The 19,187-nt window shown below is 28.5% G+C and overlaps 9 protein-coding genes across 15 annotated transcripts in view; 5 read left to right on the top strand and 4 right to left on the bottom strand.

The window, feature by feature from the left end:
* Positions 1 to 8,511, bottom strand: part of LOC132914490 (large ribosomal subunit protein eL37) — a 67,319-nt gene extending 58,808 nt beyond the window's left edge. The window contains exons 1-4 of one of the 3 annotated variants that reach the window (XM_060973644.1): positions 8,410 to 8,511; positions 7,821 to 7,956; positions 7,642 to 7,726; positions 7,510 to 7,562 (exon numbers count right to left, since the gene is read on the bottom strand). In XM_060973644.1, the coding sequence (XP_060829627.1) occupies positions 7,511 to 7,562; positions 7,642 to 7,726; positions 7,821 to 7,956; positions 8,410 to 8,412 (276 nt within the window). In that variant the 5' untranslated portion in view covers positions 8,413 to 8,511 and the 3' untranslated portion in view covers position 7,510. Of the gene's footprint in view, positions 1 to 7,440; positions 7,563 to 7,641; positions 7,727 to 7,820; positions 7,957 to 8,106; positions 8,297 to 8,409 lie in introns of those variants that run through there. The other 2 variants (XM_060973642.1, XM_060973643.1) reach the window with 2 other exon arrangements.
* Positions 130 to 1,998, top strand: LOC132914483 (transmembrane emp24 domain-containing protein bai). The gene is made up of 5 exons (XM_060973630.1): positions 130 to 420; positions 604 to 748; positions 828 to 898; positions 1,550 to 1,676; positions 1,772 to 1,998. The coding sequence occupies exons 1-5, from the start codon at positions 250 to 252 to the stop codon at positions 1,891 to 1,893; spliced, it is 636 nt and encodes a 211-aa protein (XP_060829613.1). The 5' UTR covers positions 130 to 249; the 3' UTR covers positions 1,894 to 1,998.
* Positions 2,356 to 4,186, top strand: LOC132914491 (uncharacterized). The gene is made up of 2 exons (XM_060973645.1): positions 2,356 to 2,670; positions 3,874 to 4,186. Exons 1-2 carry the CDS (start codon positions 2,499 to 2,501, stop codon positions 3,942 to 3,944), a joined length of 243 nt encoding a protein of 80 aa, XP_060829628.1. The 5' UTR covers positions 2,356 to 2,498; the 3' UTR covers positions 3,945 to 4,186.
* On the bottom strand, positions 5,054 to 6,952 carry LOC132914484 (mpv17-like protein 2). Of its 2 annotated transcripts, none has more exons than XM_060973632.1 (4): positions 6,261 to 6,952; positions 5,702 to 6,144; positions 5,412 to 5,554; positions 5,054 to 5,285 (listed from the first exon to the last, which is right to left on the bottom strand). In XM_060973632.1, the coding sequence occupies exons 1-4, from the start codon at positions 6,283 to 6,285 to the stop codon at positions 5,282 to 5,284; spliced, it is 615 nt and encodes a 204-aa protein (XP_060829615.1). In that variant the 5' UTR covers positions 6,286 to 6,952; the 3' UTR covers positions 5,054 to 5,281. The 2 variants fall into 2 exon arrangements, with proteins under 2 accessions (XP_060829615.1, XP_060829616.1); XM_060973633.1 differs by having other exon boundaries at positions 5,054 to 5,304; positions 5,429 to 5,554; positions 6,261 to 6,951.
* Positions 8,512 to 8,678: 167 nt separating the features above from the next.
* Positions 8,679 to 10,617, bottom strand: LOC132914468 (translation initiation factor eIF-2B subunit gamma). Of its 3 annotated transcripts, none has more exons than XM_060973610.1 (5): positions 10,490 to 10,617; positions 9,701 to 10,386; positions 9,308 to 9,620; positions 8,972 to 9,201; positions 8,679 to 8,898 (listed from the first exon to the last, which is right to left on the bottom strand). In XM_060973610.1, exons 2-5 carry the CDS (start codon positions 10,375 to 10,377, stop codon positions 8,742 to 8,744), a joined length of 1,377 nt encoding a protein of 458 aa, XP_060829593.1. In that variant the 5' UTR covers positions 10,378 to 10,386; positions 10,490 to 10,617; the 3' UTR covers positions 8,679 to 8,741. The 3 variants fall into 3 exon arrangements, with proteins under 3 accessions (XP_060829593.1, XP_060829592.1, XP_060829594.1); XM_060973609.1 differs by having other exon boundaries at positions 10,546 to 10,596; XM_060973611.1 differs by lacking the exon at positions 10,490 to 10,617 and having other exon boundaries at positions 9,701 to 10,136; positions 10,256 to 10,386.
* Positions 10,599 to 12,500, top strand: LOC132914467 (tRNA (adenine(58)-N(1))-methyltransferase non-catalytic subunit TRM6). The gene has a single exon (XM_060973608.1). It carries the CDS (start codon positions 10,811 to 10,813, stop codon positions 12,392 to 12,394), a length of 1,584 nt encoding a protein of 527 aa, XP_060829591.1. The 5' UTR covers positions 10,599 to 10,810; the 3' UTR covers positions 12,395 to 12,500.
* Positions 12,501 to 12,632: 132 nt separating this feature from the next.
* On the top strand, positions 12,633 to 15,413 carry LOC132914476 (beta-1,3-galactosyltransferase 6). 2 transcript variants are annotated; one of them, XM_060973625.1, is made up of 3 exons: positions 12,633 to 13,633; positions 13,712 to 13,996; positions 15,051 to 15,413. In XM_060973625.1, coding segments are annotated over exons 1-3 (1,014 nt in total). In that variant the 5' UTR covers positions 12,633 to 12,905; the 3' UTR covers positions 15,052 to 15,413. The 2 variants fall into 2 exon arrangements, with proteins under 2 accessions (XP_060829608.1, XP_060829607.1); XM_060973624.1 differs by having other exon boundaries at positions 13,712 to 14,212.
* On the bottom strand, positions 14,837 to 16,248 carry LOC132914478 (inhibitor of growth protein 5). The gene is made up of 4 exons (XM_060973627.1): positions 16,054 to 16,248; positions 15,420 to 15,872; positions 15,171 to 15,349; positions 14,837 to 15,099 (listed from the first exon to the last, which is right to left on the bottom strand). Exons 1-4 carry the CDS (start codon positions 16,088 to 16,090, stop codon positions 14,998 to 15,000), a joined length of 771 nt encoding a protein of 256 aa, XP_060829610.1. The 5' UTR covers positions 16,091 to 16,248; the 3' UTR covers positions 14,837 to 14,997.
* A 333-nt stretch (positions 16,249 to 16,581) lies between these two features.
* On the top strand, positions 16,582 to 19,143 carry LOC132914486 (synaptobrevin homolog YKT6). The gene is made up of 4 exons (XM_060973639.1): positions 16,582 to 16,776; positions 17,820 to 18,016; positions 18,083 to 18,354; positions 18,436 to 19,143. The coding sequence occupies exons 2-4, from the start codon at positions 17,827 to 17,829 to the stop codon at positions 18,574 to 18,576; spliced, it is 603 nt and encodes a 200-aa protein (XP_060829622.1). The 5' UTR covers positions 16,582 to 16,776; positions 17,820 to 17,826; the 3' UTR covers positions 18,577 to 19,143.
* Positions 19,144 to 19,187: the final 44 nt, after the last annotated feature.

The raw sequence follows: 19,187 nt of genomic DNA, 5'->3' as shown, positions 1-19,187 counted from the left end.
TATATAAAGAGTTAATGATTCTTAATAGGATTGATTATTGTATGATTCTTATATACTAATTAATTAAATCTTGAATTTTTATGAATATACGCCATGTTCTTGTTTTCTATCATATCACGTGATTAATCCAAAATACCTAATGGCTGCCAACTCATCAGTATGTTGATGGGTTACTGTTAATTTCAAGTATTGTTAAGAGATATTTTTCTTCGAGATTATTTAATACAGTTTAATGAAACTCCTTGAAAAATGCGAGGTGTAATATATATTTTCGTAACGTTACTCGCGTATGCACACGGTATCAGATTTTACCTTGAGCCGAATGCTTTCAAGTGCTTAAAGGAGGAAGTTCAAGCAAATGTTTTGGTTGCTGGGGAATATGAAGTCTCTATGACACCAGCTGTTAAAACCGAATACATTGTAAATCACCAATTTTCTATCATATTTATTTTTTAAGTGTATATTGTATACAGAAATTATGTTGAAGTTATATTAGGTTAACTTCTCTTAACTCATATATGGAAGATTGAGTTGTTTTTCAATTTTTAGGTATCAAACTGCAACAAGAATTGAATAATTTAATAACTTTTTGTAATTTTATAGATAAGAGATTCAAAAGGAGATATTCTATCAAAGAAAGATGATATTCCCCATGGGAAGATGTTGAAATTCTCATTTGTCACAGAGACATATGATACATTTGAAATTTGTTTTATGGCACATGCCATACAACCATCTTTTTCAGGCAGTATGTATACAGATACATAATTCTAAAATACATGATGTTTCTTTGTATTTCATTACCTAAACTTAAAAATGTGTTTTAGATATCAAACAGATTAAGCAAGAGATTCATTTAATCACAAAACGTGGAATTGAAGCAAAGAATTATGAAGGAGTAAGTTCTCTGAATGAATTTAATATATAAATATATCAAATTGTTTTCATCAATTTGATTTTTAAATGATTCTTATGTAATAATTCTGTTTCATTCTTGATAAAGTATGTATTGAATATTTCATAGGAATTGACAATCTTTAGTTTTACCTTAATTTTCAATATATAAAAGCAAATTATATTTTTTCCCCTTTTCTTTTACATAATGTGAAATATTGTATAAAAAATATAATATTTCGTAATATATTCTACGGATTGTCAATATCTATCACCTTTAGCAAAAGTTTCAAGGATGAACTTATAGTATTTCCTATCTTTTTGTTTTATATGTGACTTGTATGGGCACACAGTTGGTAATGTAGCAATATTGATTTTATTAGTGACCACCCATATGGCTTTTAATGGCATGGGTTTTAGCATGAATTAGTTAACACAATATTTGAAAAATTTTGTTTAGAAAAAAAAGTTACTTCATAATATTTTAATAAAACCCAATTTTATTTTTAATGGAGTTTGAGCACAGATTTGAGTTTCCTAGACACAGACTTATAATTTATATTAAATTGTGTTTGAATTTTGAGTTTAATTAATTCTAAGTCTGGAATTTGACAGTATGCAATAACAATTAACTAATTAACTACTTTTATTTAAGATTGGTGAAGCAGCAAAGCTTAAACCTTCTGAAGTTGAATTGAAACGTCTGGAAGATTTATCCGAAGCTATTGTCCAAGATTTTGCTCGAATGCGGAAAAATGAAGAAGAAATGAGAGACACAAATGGTACTACAAGATATAAAAATAACTAAATATCTTTTTTTGTTAAAGCCTTTGGCGGAATTAAAGAAGCATTTAATGACCTTTCTTAAAATTTTCAGAGGCAACGAATACACGCGTACTTTATTTCAGTATATTTTCCATCTGCTGGCTTTTACTTCTTTCAATCTGGCAAGTCCTTTACTTAAGAAGTTTCTTCAAAGCGAAGAAGCTCATAGAATAATTAGAACATAGAAATAATGGAATTTGTCAAAATTCTTACCATTTTTACGCTTTCCAAAATTTTATTTATTTTTTGTTCTTCAGTAAATGTTTAAAAACTACTGTCGTTATAAAATTGTGGGAAAATTGACTCACTTAAGTTTTGTATACTCGAATTTGAATAAAAAATAAATAAAGTAATAATCAAATAGTTGTAAAAATAATTTAATAAATTATATGTGTCTTTAAAATTATTATTTTATTAACTTACTGTATTGTAATACAAGTTTATGAAAGAGAAATTGTGAAAAAGATAATGTATTTTATAGGTTATATTTCATTTATTATCGATTTTGGTAAAAGACATTTTAAACTGTATTTTATTTATTAACCTATAATAAAAGTTTAATATACATTTTTAATCTTTATTATTTAAATATAAGCTATAATATAATATTCTAGTATATTATTTTAAAAATTTGAATCAAAGTTCGATTTATTTCGATTTATTGTGAACATGGTAATTTAAACATAACCTACATAAAATCGTGGTAAGCTGATTGTTTTGAAAGAAGTTCCTTTGTATATGGTTTAGAAATTTTATATTATATTATTATAAAGTGAAAAATGCAGGAAACAGCTACTGTAAAGAGCATGATTAACAATCGAAACCGTGATTGTTTAGGCTGTAGAATTTTCAGTGGCTGCGGTCTTATTGGTTCCGGCTTATATGTTGCATATCATTCAAAAAAATTCCAGAAATGGACTGGAAAAACGACAATGTATACAATTGGAAGCGGTAATTTATTAATTTGTTTCTACATTTTTCTATATTTAATTTTTAAAGTATTTTCACATATCACATGTTTCGATATATCTATGTAAATAAACTGCATATTTTGGTTAAGAATTAAGTCGTAATTGGATATCTTTTAACAATTAGATTAGTCATAAATAGTATTTTTTATTATTTCTACAAACTTCATTCAATTTCGTATGAAATAAATTTGGCCGGTAAACAAACTGTTAAGGTTAGGATATTTTCGACAAAAATGTATATTTTTAAATTTATCAATGTTAAATATACAAGGCTCATGAAAGTATTGGTACACCTAGCACAGAAAATTTCAAATCTAAGACTATTGTGATTATATGAGTAAAAGTTGGAACCAATCTGAAGATGTATGTAGAATTTACAGGACATATATTGTAAAAATTTACTTAATTTAAAGCTGAATATACAACAAGAATAATAGTCTTAAACATATGATTAATGCTAATGATGATCTCACTAAAGAGACCATATAGATATAATAATAATACAGGTCATTTTGATGATCTTTGGAAGTATATGCCGGCAATAAATCAGTGCAATAAATATCTTGTCGTCTCTATATTCTAAGATCAAGAAACGAGTAAGATAGGTTGAGAGAACAGAAAGTGAAAATAACTTTGCTGTGGACTCAACTTTTTAAAATAATATATACAAGATATACTACTATACAATATAACGGCTTTTTCACTCTCGATTTTTAATCTAAAAATTTCTATTCTGCGGCTCCCCTGTTCATTCCGGCGTACGTATATACCGATTGATCAGCATAACGATTACGCATTCAAACTTCCTCGCCGGGCAGTAGCCGTCGTTGTGATGAGCCGGGTCCGATGTTACTCTTTCTTCCTGGGCTTTTTCGCGACGATAACGGTTTCACAATAGTTTTCATTTTTAACCTTGCGCCGTCCGCACCGCTAACATACATACACATTCACACATATATCCATTTCCTAAAAATATAAATTTTTAGATTTGTTCCAAATTTTACCAATACGTACATGTAATCACAATAATCATGACTCATGACTCGTTACAGTGCTAATGAAATTTCAGAAAATATTATGTAATATATTTATAAAAGTTTTCTATGAGTATTCAAATACTTTCACGAGCCAATATAAATTATAATTTATGTCTGACAATAAAAATTTTGCGAAATTTTTCCAGCTTTAATGCTGCTTGGTACTGCTCGAGTTTTGGACCTCCCTCCATTTCGCAAACAATTTAACCATGGATAACTCGTAAACGAATATTTATTCAACTTTCATTACTTATACAAATGTTTTGATATCATTTTGTTATCTGTTTTTATATTTTTACTATAACTGTGAAATATAGATACAGATATAGTTATTTGAAAAAACATTGGATCTATTTTCGTATTTGTTTTTTTATGTAGAGATAAATATGATCACAAACTTTTTTTAACGTAGACTAGTAAATCTGTTTAGAAGCTAATAAAGAAACAGTAAACAAACAATATTAACGCAATTTCTATTACAAAAGATATAATTTTCGCAGTTGATTGAATCGTTATCATCATCAATCATATTTCGATTCTAATTAAACTAGACTATTATTATGCAAATCCTCGAAAATTTTATCAATCATTTTATTACTGAAAATATTTTATATAATTTTTAAATATTATTCTATTCGTGTAATTAACTAGAAATTCGGCTAAAACTAATACAAATCATAGAAGAAATAAACGAATATGAAATCTGTACAGCAAAATGAAACGGTTTATTATTGTTTCAATTAAGATTTAGATACAAAAATTGACTCCAGAGAAAATTCTTTACCCTTTAATATTTATTTTTATTGTAATAGAATTTTTGTAAATGCATCGATATCTATCTGGCTGTCTTGTTTGTTGTTAGCTCGGTTTATTATTTATATTTACACGCGAATGATCGCTGTTTGCTCGCTGGCGACCGACGGCTTAGAAGATGTTTTGTAATCCCATTGTCGCCAAATGACAAACAAAAGCTGTCACTCTAATAAATATGTTGCATCCGATGGACTGTTGTAACGGACGATAAGGAAACAGAATAAGAACTTCTCCAAGATGCATCAGACGGTTGCACATCTATAAATATTGATAAACATCATTCGGACTTAAGAGATCGAAAATTTCGAAACTTTCGACGCCAGTGTAAATCTCGATGATTAAATAAATGCATTAAGTTAAATAAGCATTGGAATGTTTTAGGTATGTTTAACTGTAGTTCATTTGTTTAGTTTCTATTCGTTGCCAACTGTTGATAAATATTAGCACGTGCTTAAAATTATCATCTAATTTCAACTAATAAGCTATAATAGGATTTTAAAATTATAAACGATATTTTTCTTTTTATACAAAAATAAATGTTTCTTTATTTTCAATAAATTCCTTTCGTGTCGAGTATTATACATTCTATATGGTACATTTTGTGTTATTCGGTGGTAACATATATTTACAAATATATATTATAAAATAATAATAAAATAATATAACAATTGCAAGTTATGAATAATCATGCAAAAAATTATAATTATTTATAATCTGTAAAACAGACTAGCTCTGAGATGTTTATCTCACTTATATTGCGCGTCCTGCAATAGAAAAAGTAATAAATACATTAATAAATTATATAATAATGAAGATAAATTTAATACATTTTGTTAGAAAGTTAATCAAGAGGTTTGTACGAAAATTAGACATGTGATCTAAACTTACATATTTAATATATGATAGAAAAATGTCATAGATCATTGTCATAAAATTGATATAGAGCACCCTATAGTGTAGGGGTACGAATAAGAAATTAATGCACTGTGTTGGAGGCCAAAAGCAACAGTCAACCTGAACATAAATAGAATAAAAAGGAAATTACAGTTACAATACATATATAGCTTGAATGTGCCATGAAGGAAATGTAATAATAGTTCGGGAAAGTGAATTGTGTATATGTGTATGTATATATATATATATACATATGTATACATGTACCTTCCACGTATCGTACAATTTCAGTTTCATTTCCTCGCGAATCTCCTCCATAGTGCGATGTTCTAAAAGACCAAGGCCAATAAAAAATATTCCTAGACAAGTTGGACTGGCTATACTTTGGTCTAGACAGGTCTTTTTGATAACGGAGAGTGCAGTTTTCCCGGGAACTACCCTATCCAAAATCATGTAGAACCAGTGATGAAAAGGACCTTGAAGTAGACCCACAACAGTCATGTTTTTAGTCCTCACATAATCGTGCATATATTCGTCAGAATCTTTTGAGTTATGAAATTTTTGTTCTGCATTTGGGGACGCTGCCATAACGTATGTTCTAGTAGGTAAACATCTATGCTTTCTCAAGTATTCATTGCGTTGTTGGAGGACGTCCCCTGCCGCCATCATCAAACCACAACTCACAGTGTTGGTCACTAAAAGATACTTGCCTAAAATTTGTATTATTATAAATTACTACAATTTGAAGTTACTTGAAAATTCATTAATATTTGGCAAGATTGTACAAAAATTTGAAAATTTGAATATATTAAATATTCGTACTTACCAAATAATTTTTTCCACACAGTCATTTGCGTACTGAACTTAAAAGTTTATTAGATAATTACTTTTTATTATTAGCTTGATTTTTTAAATATTTATATTAGATTTCTTTCTTCTGTATTTTATTTAAAATTCTTTTTTTACTATTAGATAATCATAGAGATTTTAATTTTTCGATGCTTGTGAAGACGAAAATGTTGTCGAACGTGATCCAATAACATACCGGTTCCGACTAACTAAAAAGCGAATACCTTTTACATAGATTTTCAAAACAGATATAAGTTACCGCTTTGTAATATAAATCTGCGCATTACTGAATATAAATTTGCGAAACCGCGGTTATTATAAGATGGAATGCAATCGAAAGTTGCGCCGCGTCTGCGCGGTAGATCTACAATCCCACCATTCAGCATTTTCTACTTGTTTGAACATTAATCTTTCCATAATCCTTGTTTGGCAAAAAGAACTAATTTAATTTTGGACCACACCAAATTTGTGACTTCCTTGATAACATACGGTAATTTTTTACTAAAAATCCAAAAATATTAGTTTTAAGGTGCGAAGATCATTTTTTTAAAAGTTGTGCATATAGAAGTTTATGCATATTATACAATCTGAGCATACATATCTTTTCACTACTCTGTAGATTTTTATGCATTTATAGGAAATTAAAAAATGTAAAGAATGCATACAATATGCAAAAATATATAAAAGTACAATACTTTTTACAATAGATAAAACATTTTTGTCCATAGGTTCCATTTCTTAAATTATATTCATAAAAATATAATTTTCAATGGATATGCACGGTTTATTTACGACTTACATTAGTGGGTGAAAAAGATCTAAGTAATTTATTTATGTACTATGCACGAATTTTATATACACGTAACTTGTTAAATAATGACCTACACACTTTAAAATTAGTATTTTTGAATTCTACTAATATTCATGTCACTCATATAAACTATTATATACTATAACAAAAAGTCCCAAAAAACCTAAGATAAGTCTAATCTAAAATGAAGTTCAGCCAGTGAAAATACGACTATTATGATGATCTGTTATTTACTATAGTTGCTTAAAGGCTTATATCTCAACTACTTTTAATTGAAATCTAATTAATTAATTAACTATTTAATTAAAATGGAATTGATATTGACATACATAATATACGGTAGGCCTTTAGACTTTTTAAGCTATTTATTATAAGTCAAAACTTATAGATATATAATACAATGATAAAAGTTAAGATTATTTAGTCTGAACTGATTTAGGTTTTGGCAAACCTTCCCTAAATCCATTCCTAGAAAAAATGGAGAAGAGTTGTTTTTCATTATTTGAAATTAACCACTTATTGCTATTTATTTTACATTTATACTTACTTGAATTTACGACGGACAATTTTTAAGTAACGCATACGGCCAGTCCCTGTAGTCTTTCTCCTTTTAGCTTTTATGGACCAATTATCTATAACAAAGTTCAAAATTTTTTGGGCAACTTATGAATAATACTCTAAAATATAGCTACTAGAATTGATTATGAATATAAAGTAAAATATTACATGATCGCATTTTTCTCTGAGGATATCCACACTGAGCACATTGTGATTTTTGGATGTGGTACGAACTACGACCACAACGTCTGCACAGTGTATGTGTCTTATTTCGCCGCTTGCCGAAGCTCGATGTACCTTTCGTCTGTAAAAATTAATAAAATTGCTAATTACAAAATCATTAAATACTAATACTAAAAGTATTTTGCCATTTGGATTAAGTTTCATAAACTTTTAATAAACATAACCTTAATTGATGCTTAAAAATATAAATATATATCAGAAATTGTCGTACCATAATTATACCTCTACAATAAATTTATTTAAAGTAATACAGTATTTGCAATAAGTGCAATAATCAAGATTTCAGTCGAGAGATTGATTTGAAATCTGGTGACGAGTCACAAACATTTATCACATAACCTCAATTATCGTTTATTCACATTAATAATATACTGATACGAGACATTTACATCAAAACTATGACTTCTAAATATTTTTAAATATAATTTAAAAAGGCTTGCGATATTTTGCAAGAAAATAACTTTTATGATCGCTTTAAAATACTCAGATTTGAGAGATACGAGTATACGCTTACCATCTTGCACGAAGGAACGGTCTAAGAAAGAAGATTATGTATTCCAATCCCACACGGACCTTTATTCAAACACACAGTGGTTCTCACTTCAATATTAATTTTATGCAATACGAAGTTTTTTTACTTCTATATATTTATTGTATATGATTTATTAACTTGATACAATTTGGATCCATGATATATATTATATTAAAAAAGCATACATATTTATATTATTTTACTTTCTTTTTAAGAAATAAGGTTAATTTGAATTAATGATAATATACTAATTTTATAAAGACAAATATATTTATTATTTAAATGACTATTGTATTTAATATATTTGCGAATAATTAAATTACTATCAGGTCATTTGCATCAGTAAGAACGTCACGAGAATATTGACTTCCAGATGGTACAACATGTTTGTAACCAACTATACAGTCCTTCAATTCACTACCCTCTTCAATAACACAACCACTACCTAATATGCAATTCTGTATTACGCATCTACAACAAATGATTTATAAATTATAAGTATTCCTTCTATAAACATAAAGTTTAATTATTTTAAATATAATACCGTTGTTTGACATTTGCAGATTCCATTAAAACGCTCTGTGATATTCTAGTCTTTGATTCAATGGTTACATTTGGCCCAATATGAGTGTGTTTAAGAGATGTTTTTTCTTCGATAAGAGCATTATTGTCCACATAACAATCTTGCATTTGTGTGCTACGTATCGTTGCTGTAGGAGCAATAATTGGTACAGGAGATTGTCCATCATTATTGTTATTCCACCATTCTGATATCTAAAATATATTATATTCTACATTATATTCTTATATCTCTATTGGTGCTATTAATTTAATGTTTAAAACTATTAATTAAAATAAAATAAGTGTTGTTCATTTTCACCTTTGTATTAGCAAGGTGGTACATTTGTATAGTATTTGTCCTCAAACCAAATTTCCCATTACCAATATGAGCATAACATCGTATTATATCCCCATGGTAAGCATCTTCTAAATCAGTGCCATGATCATTGTATGCTGACATTTTTCTGATTAATTCGTAGAGTGGTTTCTCAACCGCGAAATGATAGATATCATCCTTTAAATTCATTTGTACTACAGAAGCATTTTTATCATCTGTACATTGTTTGAAAGGTTTTGAAAATTGTTTCCTAACAATATATGGAAGAAGTTCACCTTTCAGTGTAGTAAAATTTCTATAAAAAGCAAAAGTTAATTCATTAAGGAAATTTATAAATTAGATTGTTAAAAGCTTTTTTTGTGAATTTCTACTTACTTATTCTGTACCAGGAAATTTAAAACCCATTTATTAATGACATACAAATGAGAATCCATTAATTTCGAATGCATAGTAAAACTTGGATGTTTCTGAAGGAATGTTTGTGAAATTTTTATTGTTTCCTCAAAGTCTGAGGCTGAAGCCAAGAAAATTAATCGGCCAGTCTCATTGCAAATGCCAATCAAATCAGTTTCAGGCTTCTGTTTGTTTTTTGGGCCTGGTGTTACAAAGTCATCTGGTATTTTAGGAACAGGCAACATTAATGCTGTGATACTAGCATTATGTTTTCTATAAAGATTCAAAATTTCACATATGTCCACATCTGTAATTAAGTCACAAGATATGACCAAAAAATCTGTGTGAATTTTTTCGTGAATAAGTCTGATAGAATCTGCAGTTCCCAAATCTTCTGCATTTTTTACAGCAACGATATCTGTTTTAATTTTGAGATTCAAGTCACTTAGGGCTAAGGAAACATTGCGTTCCATATATTCAGATATAATAACAATAGCTTCTTTAAAACCAACACGTTCTAATAATTGAAGAGGATACCAGAGCATTGGTACATTTCCAATTGGCAACAAACATTTATATTGACTTCGAGTAAGCTCAGTCATACGGGAACCTCCTCCAGCGGCAAGCACAACTGCTTGGAACTCTTTATAAGGAAACATTCTGTTTACCTAATAATTAATAATATATATTAAGCTACTATAAAGGGAAAAAATTTGTTGTATACTAAAACTAAAGGTTACTTATTTTACAATAATACATGATAAAACGTACAATAAAGAAAAAGAACGAAATTATTAATATTTTCTTCTCAGTGTGACTTTAATAACCTCTAGTGACGGATGATGCATGTGTCATCAATGATATGTTGGTTATTTAACATCGCTGCATTTAGGTTAGATCAAGTTGTATCTCAAGTATTTCCAGCATTCTAAAACAGAAATTATAAAATTTGACAAAAATAGAATATTCTGAAATGTATTATATAAAATTTACATAAATTTTGCTATTAATTATAGCATTCCTAACCTATAGCAGAGTTATCAAATCTAAAGAAAACGTGTATCTCGAGAGAGATCAGTTAGATTAATAAATATGTGTGAAAATGAAGACGATATAATTACTATAGGAAAGTATGTGATAATAAAGAAGTTAAACTTTAAAAAAATTTATAAAGTAACTATGAATGGTATTTTAATGTTGGGGAAAGATGCAGTACAGATGCATGAGATTATTGGAAAACCATTTTGGACTACCTTTGAAATGGTACAAGTAAAAGGAGGGAAGCGAACATATTCTTTAAAAGAAGTAGTAGAAACAGAGTCATTGAATGATTTACTAAGTGAACTACCAAGTGGTAGTGACAATCGTTCTATTATTGATGACGGTACATCACAAAAGCTTTCCAAGGAACAAATACTTCAGCTTCAAGAATCTGGCAAAAGCGGTAAAGAAATTGTGGGCAGTTTAATTGAGAACAATAAATCTTTCTTAGAGAGAACTGAATACTCTCAGGAAAAGTACCTGAAAAAAAAGGAACAGAAGTATCTCCGATATATAACAATATGGAAACCCAGTATAAATTTATTGCACGATATATATTTTAAGCTAGATCATAACAAAATTGGAAATTTAAGAATGGACTCTTTGGCACAATTATTGTCATACAGTGATGTTCAATCAGATGGTTTATACATATTGTATGACAGTGGATCACACGGTTTGCCAGCAGCTGCAATGTTAAATAGAATTGGTTCGAATACAAAAGGACATTTGATTAATTTGCACCCTGGAAATGAGCCTCAGGTTGCACTTATTAATGCTATGAATTTTCCTAAAGAACAATCAGACAGGTTACATAATGTCAATATCTACGGTTTCTTGAGACTGTATTACCAGGGTACAAGTGCAGTGTTGAATAAAATTTCTAAAAAAGCTTATAATGATAATATAAATAAGGTAAAAAAAGTAAAAAGTAAAAATGATGAGCATCATGTAAATAAACAACTTCCACAAGTAGAAGAAGAAATAGGTATGAAAGAAGAAACTTTAGATAATAATGAATTAAATGATGAGATCAAGCATAGTATAGGTATGGAAGAGAAAAATTTAGATGACAATGAATCAAATGATGAGATCAAACATAGTATAGGTGAGAAAGAAAAAAATTTAGGTAACAATGAATTAAATGATAAGACTAAGTATAGCACAGATATGAAAGAGGCAAATTCAGATATTGTCAATGAATTAGATGAAGATGTTAAACATAACACAAATGGTAGTTTAAAACGCAAACGAAATGAAAGTGATAAATGTAAGTCTGCAAAACCTACTCCTGCAAAGAAACCAAAGTGGTTACCAAAAACACAAGAAGCAGTGGATCTTGTTAATGGGTCTAAAGCTCGAGGATTGGTCATCATAGCAAGAGAACATCCTTTGAACATTGTTATAGCTCTTCTACCTTTTCTAGGACCATCTAGACCATTTGTAATATATCACGTGCATCGAGAACCATTACTGGAGACTTACATGACATTGAAACAAAAGCAAAATGTTATTAATTTAAAACTTTTTTCCAATTTCCTGCGATCGTATCAAGTATTACCAGATAGAACACATCCTGATATATTAACCAGTGATACTGGAGGTTATTTATTAAGTGGATATTTAGTTCAATAATAAGAAATACTTGAGTAAACTTATACCGTAAATAGTAATATACTTTTTATAAATACTTTATATTTCAATTAATTTTTTGAAAATAATAAAGAAATGTCATTTTGTATTTTATGTATGATTTACTTAATTCTATTAGAATTAGTTATATCAGAAATCTGTTTTTTATATTTAAAATTTTTGACAGCGGTAGTAGTGGGAATAATTCGTTCTAGATAATAAATTTAACAGCTGACTCTGTGATCCTTCTTGTCAATGAAGTTAGGTTTCTTTAATTCTCCATGTCAATAAAGTTAGACTTCTCTGCATCGGTTGAGTTCGTGAACTTTTCTTACAAAATTTAAATGTCAATATAGAAGGAAATAAGAATTCCTTACAAGAAATGCTTACGTAATAGATGGTTCTGATTTAAAGACTGAGCATTCGAAAAAATGTCGAATTATCAAGTCAGATATTTACACATACGGAGGTAGTATTCGAGAGGTTAGGAATGTGAATATAAACGTATTTACAAATGAATTCTGTGACGCTTCTACCACTAAAACTTTCGTCGAAGAATTTATTCATGATGATCAGGAAAAAATTGCACATGAAATTGAATATCCCGACGTTGCTGATCATACTGTTGATTGTCTTCTTATGTATACGTTATTTGCCTTCCACAAAGTGTTCCCTTAAGGAGCAAGAAGTAAGGAACAAGACGAAATTTAGACTCATAGTACTCATACTGTCTAGTCCTGATAACTTAGAACGAAGGGCAACAATCAGGAAAACATGGCTGGCTCAGAAGCAAGCCACGGTCAAGCATTTCTTTGTAATAGGAACCTTAGGTATATTGTCAGAGCAAAGAGAAACTCTGCATTCTGAACAGCAGAAATTTGATGATTTATTATTATTATCAAAACTACCAGATTCTTATGGGACTCTAACGAAGAAAGTTTTATACGCATTCAAGGAAATATATGAATACTATGAATTTGACTTTGTGATGAAATGCGATGATGATACATTTGCCCTGGTACATAAGATTTTAAAAGAGCTAGATAAGTGGGACAGCAAAGGAACAAAAAAGGAACTATATTGGGGATTTTTTAATGGAAAGGCACATGTCAAAAGAAGTGGACCATGGAAAGAGGCAGATTGGATATTATGTGATTATTATCTTCCTTATGCACTTGGAGGAGGATATATTTTATCTTATAATTTAGTAAAATTTATTGCTATAAATGCAGATATTTTGAAGTAAGATTTTGATAATATAAAATTGAATTGTTATTAAGTATTATATTTAATGTTTCTTACTATTGGGTATATTTTTAGATTGTACAAAGCAGAAGATGTGTCTGTTGGTGTTTGGACAGCACCTTTGGGAAATATTGAAAGAAAACACGACATACGTTTTGACACAGAATACAGATCGCGTGGATGTTCTAATCAGTATATAGTTACACATAAACAGACCATTGAAAACATGAAAAATATGCATGAATATTATCAAGCATCTGGAATATTATGTATGAAAGAAATAAGAAATCACATGGGCTACCAATATAATTGGACAGTTCCACCTAGTCAATGCTGCAATTTACAATCAGGCATTCCATAGCAATCAAATCTCTTCTTTTCATACATCTGATATTCTAGTCATTTCTTCATTTGAATTATTATGCTAATTTGTACTCAACCACTAAATTTGTTAGTAATTACTCTCATGAATTCTTTATTTATTTATCAAACACGATTATAATAATTTAGTCTAAATAACGAGATGCTTCATAGTTTTCATAGTTAGTTAATCAAGGAATGAATAACGATAAATGAGTAAGAATTCGAATATTATCATATAAAAACATGCATTTCATATTAATATTCTTCTTTTGTAATGAATAAGTTAAGCATATTTATGGTTATTTTTTGTACATACGCTTGAATAGAAATAGAAATTAAAAAAACCGTTTTTGTAAATTAAATATATTTTTTTCACTTATATATATCAAATTCAATTTCATATAATATATTTTATTTCAACAAAAAGAAACTTATTCTCTTTTTCTCTCTTTATACAGTATCATTTACATTTATAAAATATAAAAACAGCAATATATATATATATATATAATATATATAATTATATATATATAATTTTTTACTTTAATACAATACTTATGTAGTAAGATAGTATTTCAATTGAGAGAATCACAGATAATGACCAATTCAAAATAAATTACTACTTTATATATCTAAAATGAAAAACAGAAAGACAAAAATAGAAATTCACGGCCGATTTTCAAATGTTCTCTCTGTGATAAGCTATTAATTTACCGCATTTTCATTACATCTTATATTGCTGACGATATAAGTATTATCGAACATAAAATTAAAAAAAAAACATTCGTTTTTGGCAATATAAGATGCAATGGATATTTTAGTATTTTCTTTATATCCTTTTTTTTTCTTTACAAATTTCCTATTTATTTACTTTTATACAATAAAACTTTGTTTCATGTTAAACCATGAAACGATGTTATATCGTTATTTTAGAAATGATGCATAAATCTTTTGTTTCATTTTAAAATAGATGGATATATTTATGCATTTTCTAGAACTTATTTCTTCTTCCTATCTTGTGTACATTTTGGGCAATACCATTTTCCTTTAGGTTTTGTAGTTAATCCAACGCATGCAAAGTGGAACCATTCTATAGGACACTATACCAAAAGAGAATATTGTTAAAAGATTACAAATATTTAAAGAGATGTTTGAGATAATATACACTTACGTCTGGATTATCACAACCAATCATTTCTCCATAAGAAACTTGATGACACAGACAATAAGTTGGTTCATTAGGATCTACTGGCATGTCTAAAACATCTGCTGGATGGCCAAGTGCAGTAGAATCTACTTGAGCACCACTTCCAACAGCTCCAGCTGACGAAGCAGAGGCAACAGATCCTCCTGAAATTATGTTCAATGAATTATAATCTTTTCATGAATATAGATGAAACACAATATCAACTAATTTTACCTTTCTTTTGTTTTTTCCTAGCTGATTTTGACTCATCTTCACTATTTGTGCCTACAGCTCCCTTCTTTCGTTTCTCCTTCTCCTTCAATTTCTTCCTACCCTTTTTACTAGCATTATTCTCTTCTTGTGCCCTACTACTATTTAATGCTTTATCTTGTATCTCAGCCTCAAATCTAGCCAAATCTGAATCTAATCTCCTAATATGTTTGTCTACTAATTCATATGTTTGTATTGCTAACTGAACTTTGTCATCGCCATATTCTTTTGCTTTATTGAACAAATTTTGAATGTGGGTCAACTGTTCTTTCTTCTTTTCTGGAGATTCTTTTTTCATATTTTTCAAATAATCATCTGCTAATTTATCTATGTCTTTCATTAATCCTTGTGCTCTGGCATCGAGATCTCTCATTAAAGTGAAGTTTCTTTGTAGTTCAATAGGTAAATGCTCCAAACCTGATGAAACAAAATTTATCTTCTATTATTAGTAATGCATTTATTCAATAGAATTGAATTTGTGGTATCACAATATATATGTGAGTGACATTAATAAAATTTTCATTAATTTTTATGTGATATAACTCTATAAAAATATAGTTTTGTTTTTGTTTTAGATCAAAAAAGATTGAACACTTACTATCTAAATAATGCTCCAGGTATAATGCAGTTGTCATGTTTATTTTCACACAATTGAAAAATGAAGGAGAATGTAATTTATAGAAATATTAGAATAATTTATTATTTGTACCAAATTACGGGTAGCATTAAAAAAATCTATGAAAATTCTTGAAAAGGAGCGATCGATGATTGTAGATGGTGCAAGCAACATGTACTCCTGTCATGACTACCAACTATATTGCTACCATCATTGTTCTTCTAGCGGGAAAGCACAATTTGATGTCTAATAATCCCACAATAATAAAAATAAATTAGGAAGATATGTACATTCATAGGGGAAATGTTTTTACCCTATAATTTGATTACAAATTAAAAAGAAAACTTGAAACTAACATAGTTAGGTTAATTAGAAATTCAAATTATTACAATAACAATATATTATTATAATGTAAATATCATTATGTATCGTATGTAATTATTTATTACGTGAACTGAATCATAAAATAAATATGTAAAATTAAATCTAAAAAAGCGATGATACGCAGAATCGATTGAGAATCACAGTTCAGATGAAAAACATGGCGGCTTGCATTTCCTTAACATCAAAGTAGATACAGTCGTAAATGAAACTAGAAGTGATCATAGAATTCTTGTCAGGAATGAGCAAAAATTCAATAGTTAACCTAAATCTAATGTCTTTTGTATGTTAAAAGAAATTTAACTAGATCGTACATAATTCGCGGTAAGTTTTAACAAGTTTCAAGGTTGGAGTTGTTCAATGAAATATGTTCACTTTAACATGTTGACTGTCATATGATTTTTATATATTTTGCCACGAAAGTTGCACTCAAGATCGGAGTATATTACACATTGAATTTTTGAAAAATATTATATATTATATATTTGTATTTGCCCATTTTTTTCTGACAATGTTATCTAAGTCATTCACATTGTTGAAAATTTATTAGGTCATGTAATTTATTTTATTTTAATCATTCTAAAACATTTAGTAATATGGGTCATCGATGATCATCGTGGCAGTCAACGTGTTAAGTTAGTGGTGTATTTGATAAATTTCAATAAGCAATATTTTTTTATGAAAAATATAATTATATATCTTTAGTAGGCGAGTAAAAGAATGTAAGCCAAATTTTGGTGAAAATGGGAGAAATACACTAATCCTTATATCTTGTACCGCTATTTTTTACTTATGCAAAAGTTTCTCTTGCTCAACTTATTTTTTAATTTGAATTGTTTTTATAAAGCATCTTAATCGCTTTAGATACTGCTTGATTGAATAAATATAGATCAAATTTAAAAATTTAATTAAAATAATATGTTATTGTTTAAAGAAAAAAGAATATTTCTAAATTGAGTATGATGTATATTTTGTAAGATCTGTGGGATAAGATATATGTCATCACACTCGTATTCAGAATCAAACATCTGATTTTACACTGTACTTTAGATGTTATAAGTACTTGTTATAAGCTACTATATGGAGCTTTTTGTTGCACAATATTGTATAACATTATATAATATATAACTTGTTAATATTTATATATATGGTTCAGCAACACGTAAGGATAAATATGGTAATATGTAATATATAGTAAATGGAAGCCCTTGTAATCCTACAAGGGAAACAATAAAGAAACCTATCTATTATAAGTGTTTTTCTGCAAAACTGCAATAATTTCAACTTATACTCTTATGCCCATTTACCAAAAATATATCAACATGGATATTATATCCAATTAAAAGAATAAATCATTCATTTTGCAGTCAAAAGATGGTAAAACTATATGCGCTGTCTGTTTTGTATAAAAATCCTACATCAGCGACAATGTTAAAAGCTGCTTATGATGTAGAGTCATTTTCGTTTTTTCAAAGAGGAAGCATCAAAGAGTTTATGACATTTATAAGTAAGACTATTGTGGAACGTACTCAGAGTTGCTCTAGACAGAGTGTGAAGGAAGGAGGTAACACTTGCAAAACTTATGGAGTTTCTTAGCAATTTTCAATTGTTAAATTGTAATGCTTTGCAGATTACATGTGTCACGTGTTTGTACGAGCAGATAATCTTGCTGCAGTACTTATATCGGACCATGAATATCCTAGAAGAGTAGCACATACACTAATTACAAAAGTTATGGACGATTTTGTAGCAAAATATCCACAATCTATGTGGGATACGTTGAATGAAGCTATGACTGACTTTGCACAGGTTAACATATATTTAGCGAAATATCAAAACCCAAATGAAGCAGATGCTCTTACTAAAATGCAAAATGACTTAGACGAGACAAAAATTATTTTAGTAAGTATAAATCTTGAAAATAATAGCAAAGGAATGTCTTCTGGATTATATTAATGATATCTATTTTATGCATTTTTGTAGCATAATACATTAGAGGCTGTTCTTAAAAGAGGTGAGAATTTGGATGAATTGGTTTCCAAGTCACAAGGTCTTAGCGCTCAGTCGAAAGCGTTTTACAAAACTGCACGTAAAACTAATTCGTGTTGTAGTTTAACTCCTTAAAACTCTTTGTTGTGAAAATCATGCTGACTATGTTTCATTGTAATTTTATAATATCAATACAGAGTGCAAAGAAATTAGTATTACATACAGATTTCATTAAAATGGGTAATTTGTAAATTCTACATGTAGTTGGCATCATGTGACAAAATTCGATATTTTGTGTACAGATTGTTTGTATATAAGGTGTATTAATGCACTTAAATAGTGTATCGAGCTACTGCCGGATTCACTCAACTGATTTTAATACTTTTTATTCGTTCTTAATTTTTTTTTTTTTTTCTTTTTGTAAAAACCAACTTGGTCTTAGAAGAATCGTACTATAGTTTTGTGTATAGGAATACATTCCGACTTTTATTTATATATTGACAAAATATAAAAAAACGATTATAAAAGTAAAGTGAATATTTCTCTACTAAAGATAAGTATATGATGTAAGTACAACTTTTAAATTTATTTAAGTGCCGAGATGGGTTATTACAAAATGAATCTTTGTAAACAGTTACCTTAGTGTTTATTTATAACGTAACGTAGTATAATAGTAAATGAAAAATATTTTTGCTATTAAAACTTTGTTTTTTTCCTTTTTATCCCTTATTGCCTTATATGTTCTT

The sequence above is a fragment of the Bombus pascuorum genome, chromosome 15, assembly GCF_905332965.1.
Source record: "Bombus pascuorum chromosome 15, iyBomPasc1.1, whole genome shotgun sequence".
NCBI classification, from domain to species: domain Eukaryota; kingdom Metazoa; phylum Arthropoda; class Insecta; order Hymenoptera; family Apidae; genus Bombus; species Bombus pascuorum.
This window is presented reverse-complemented; position numbering and strand designations above follow the sequence as displayed.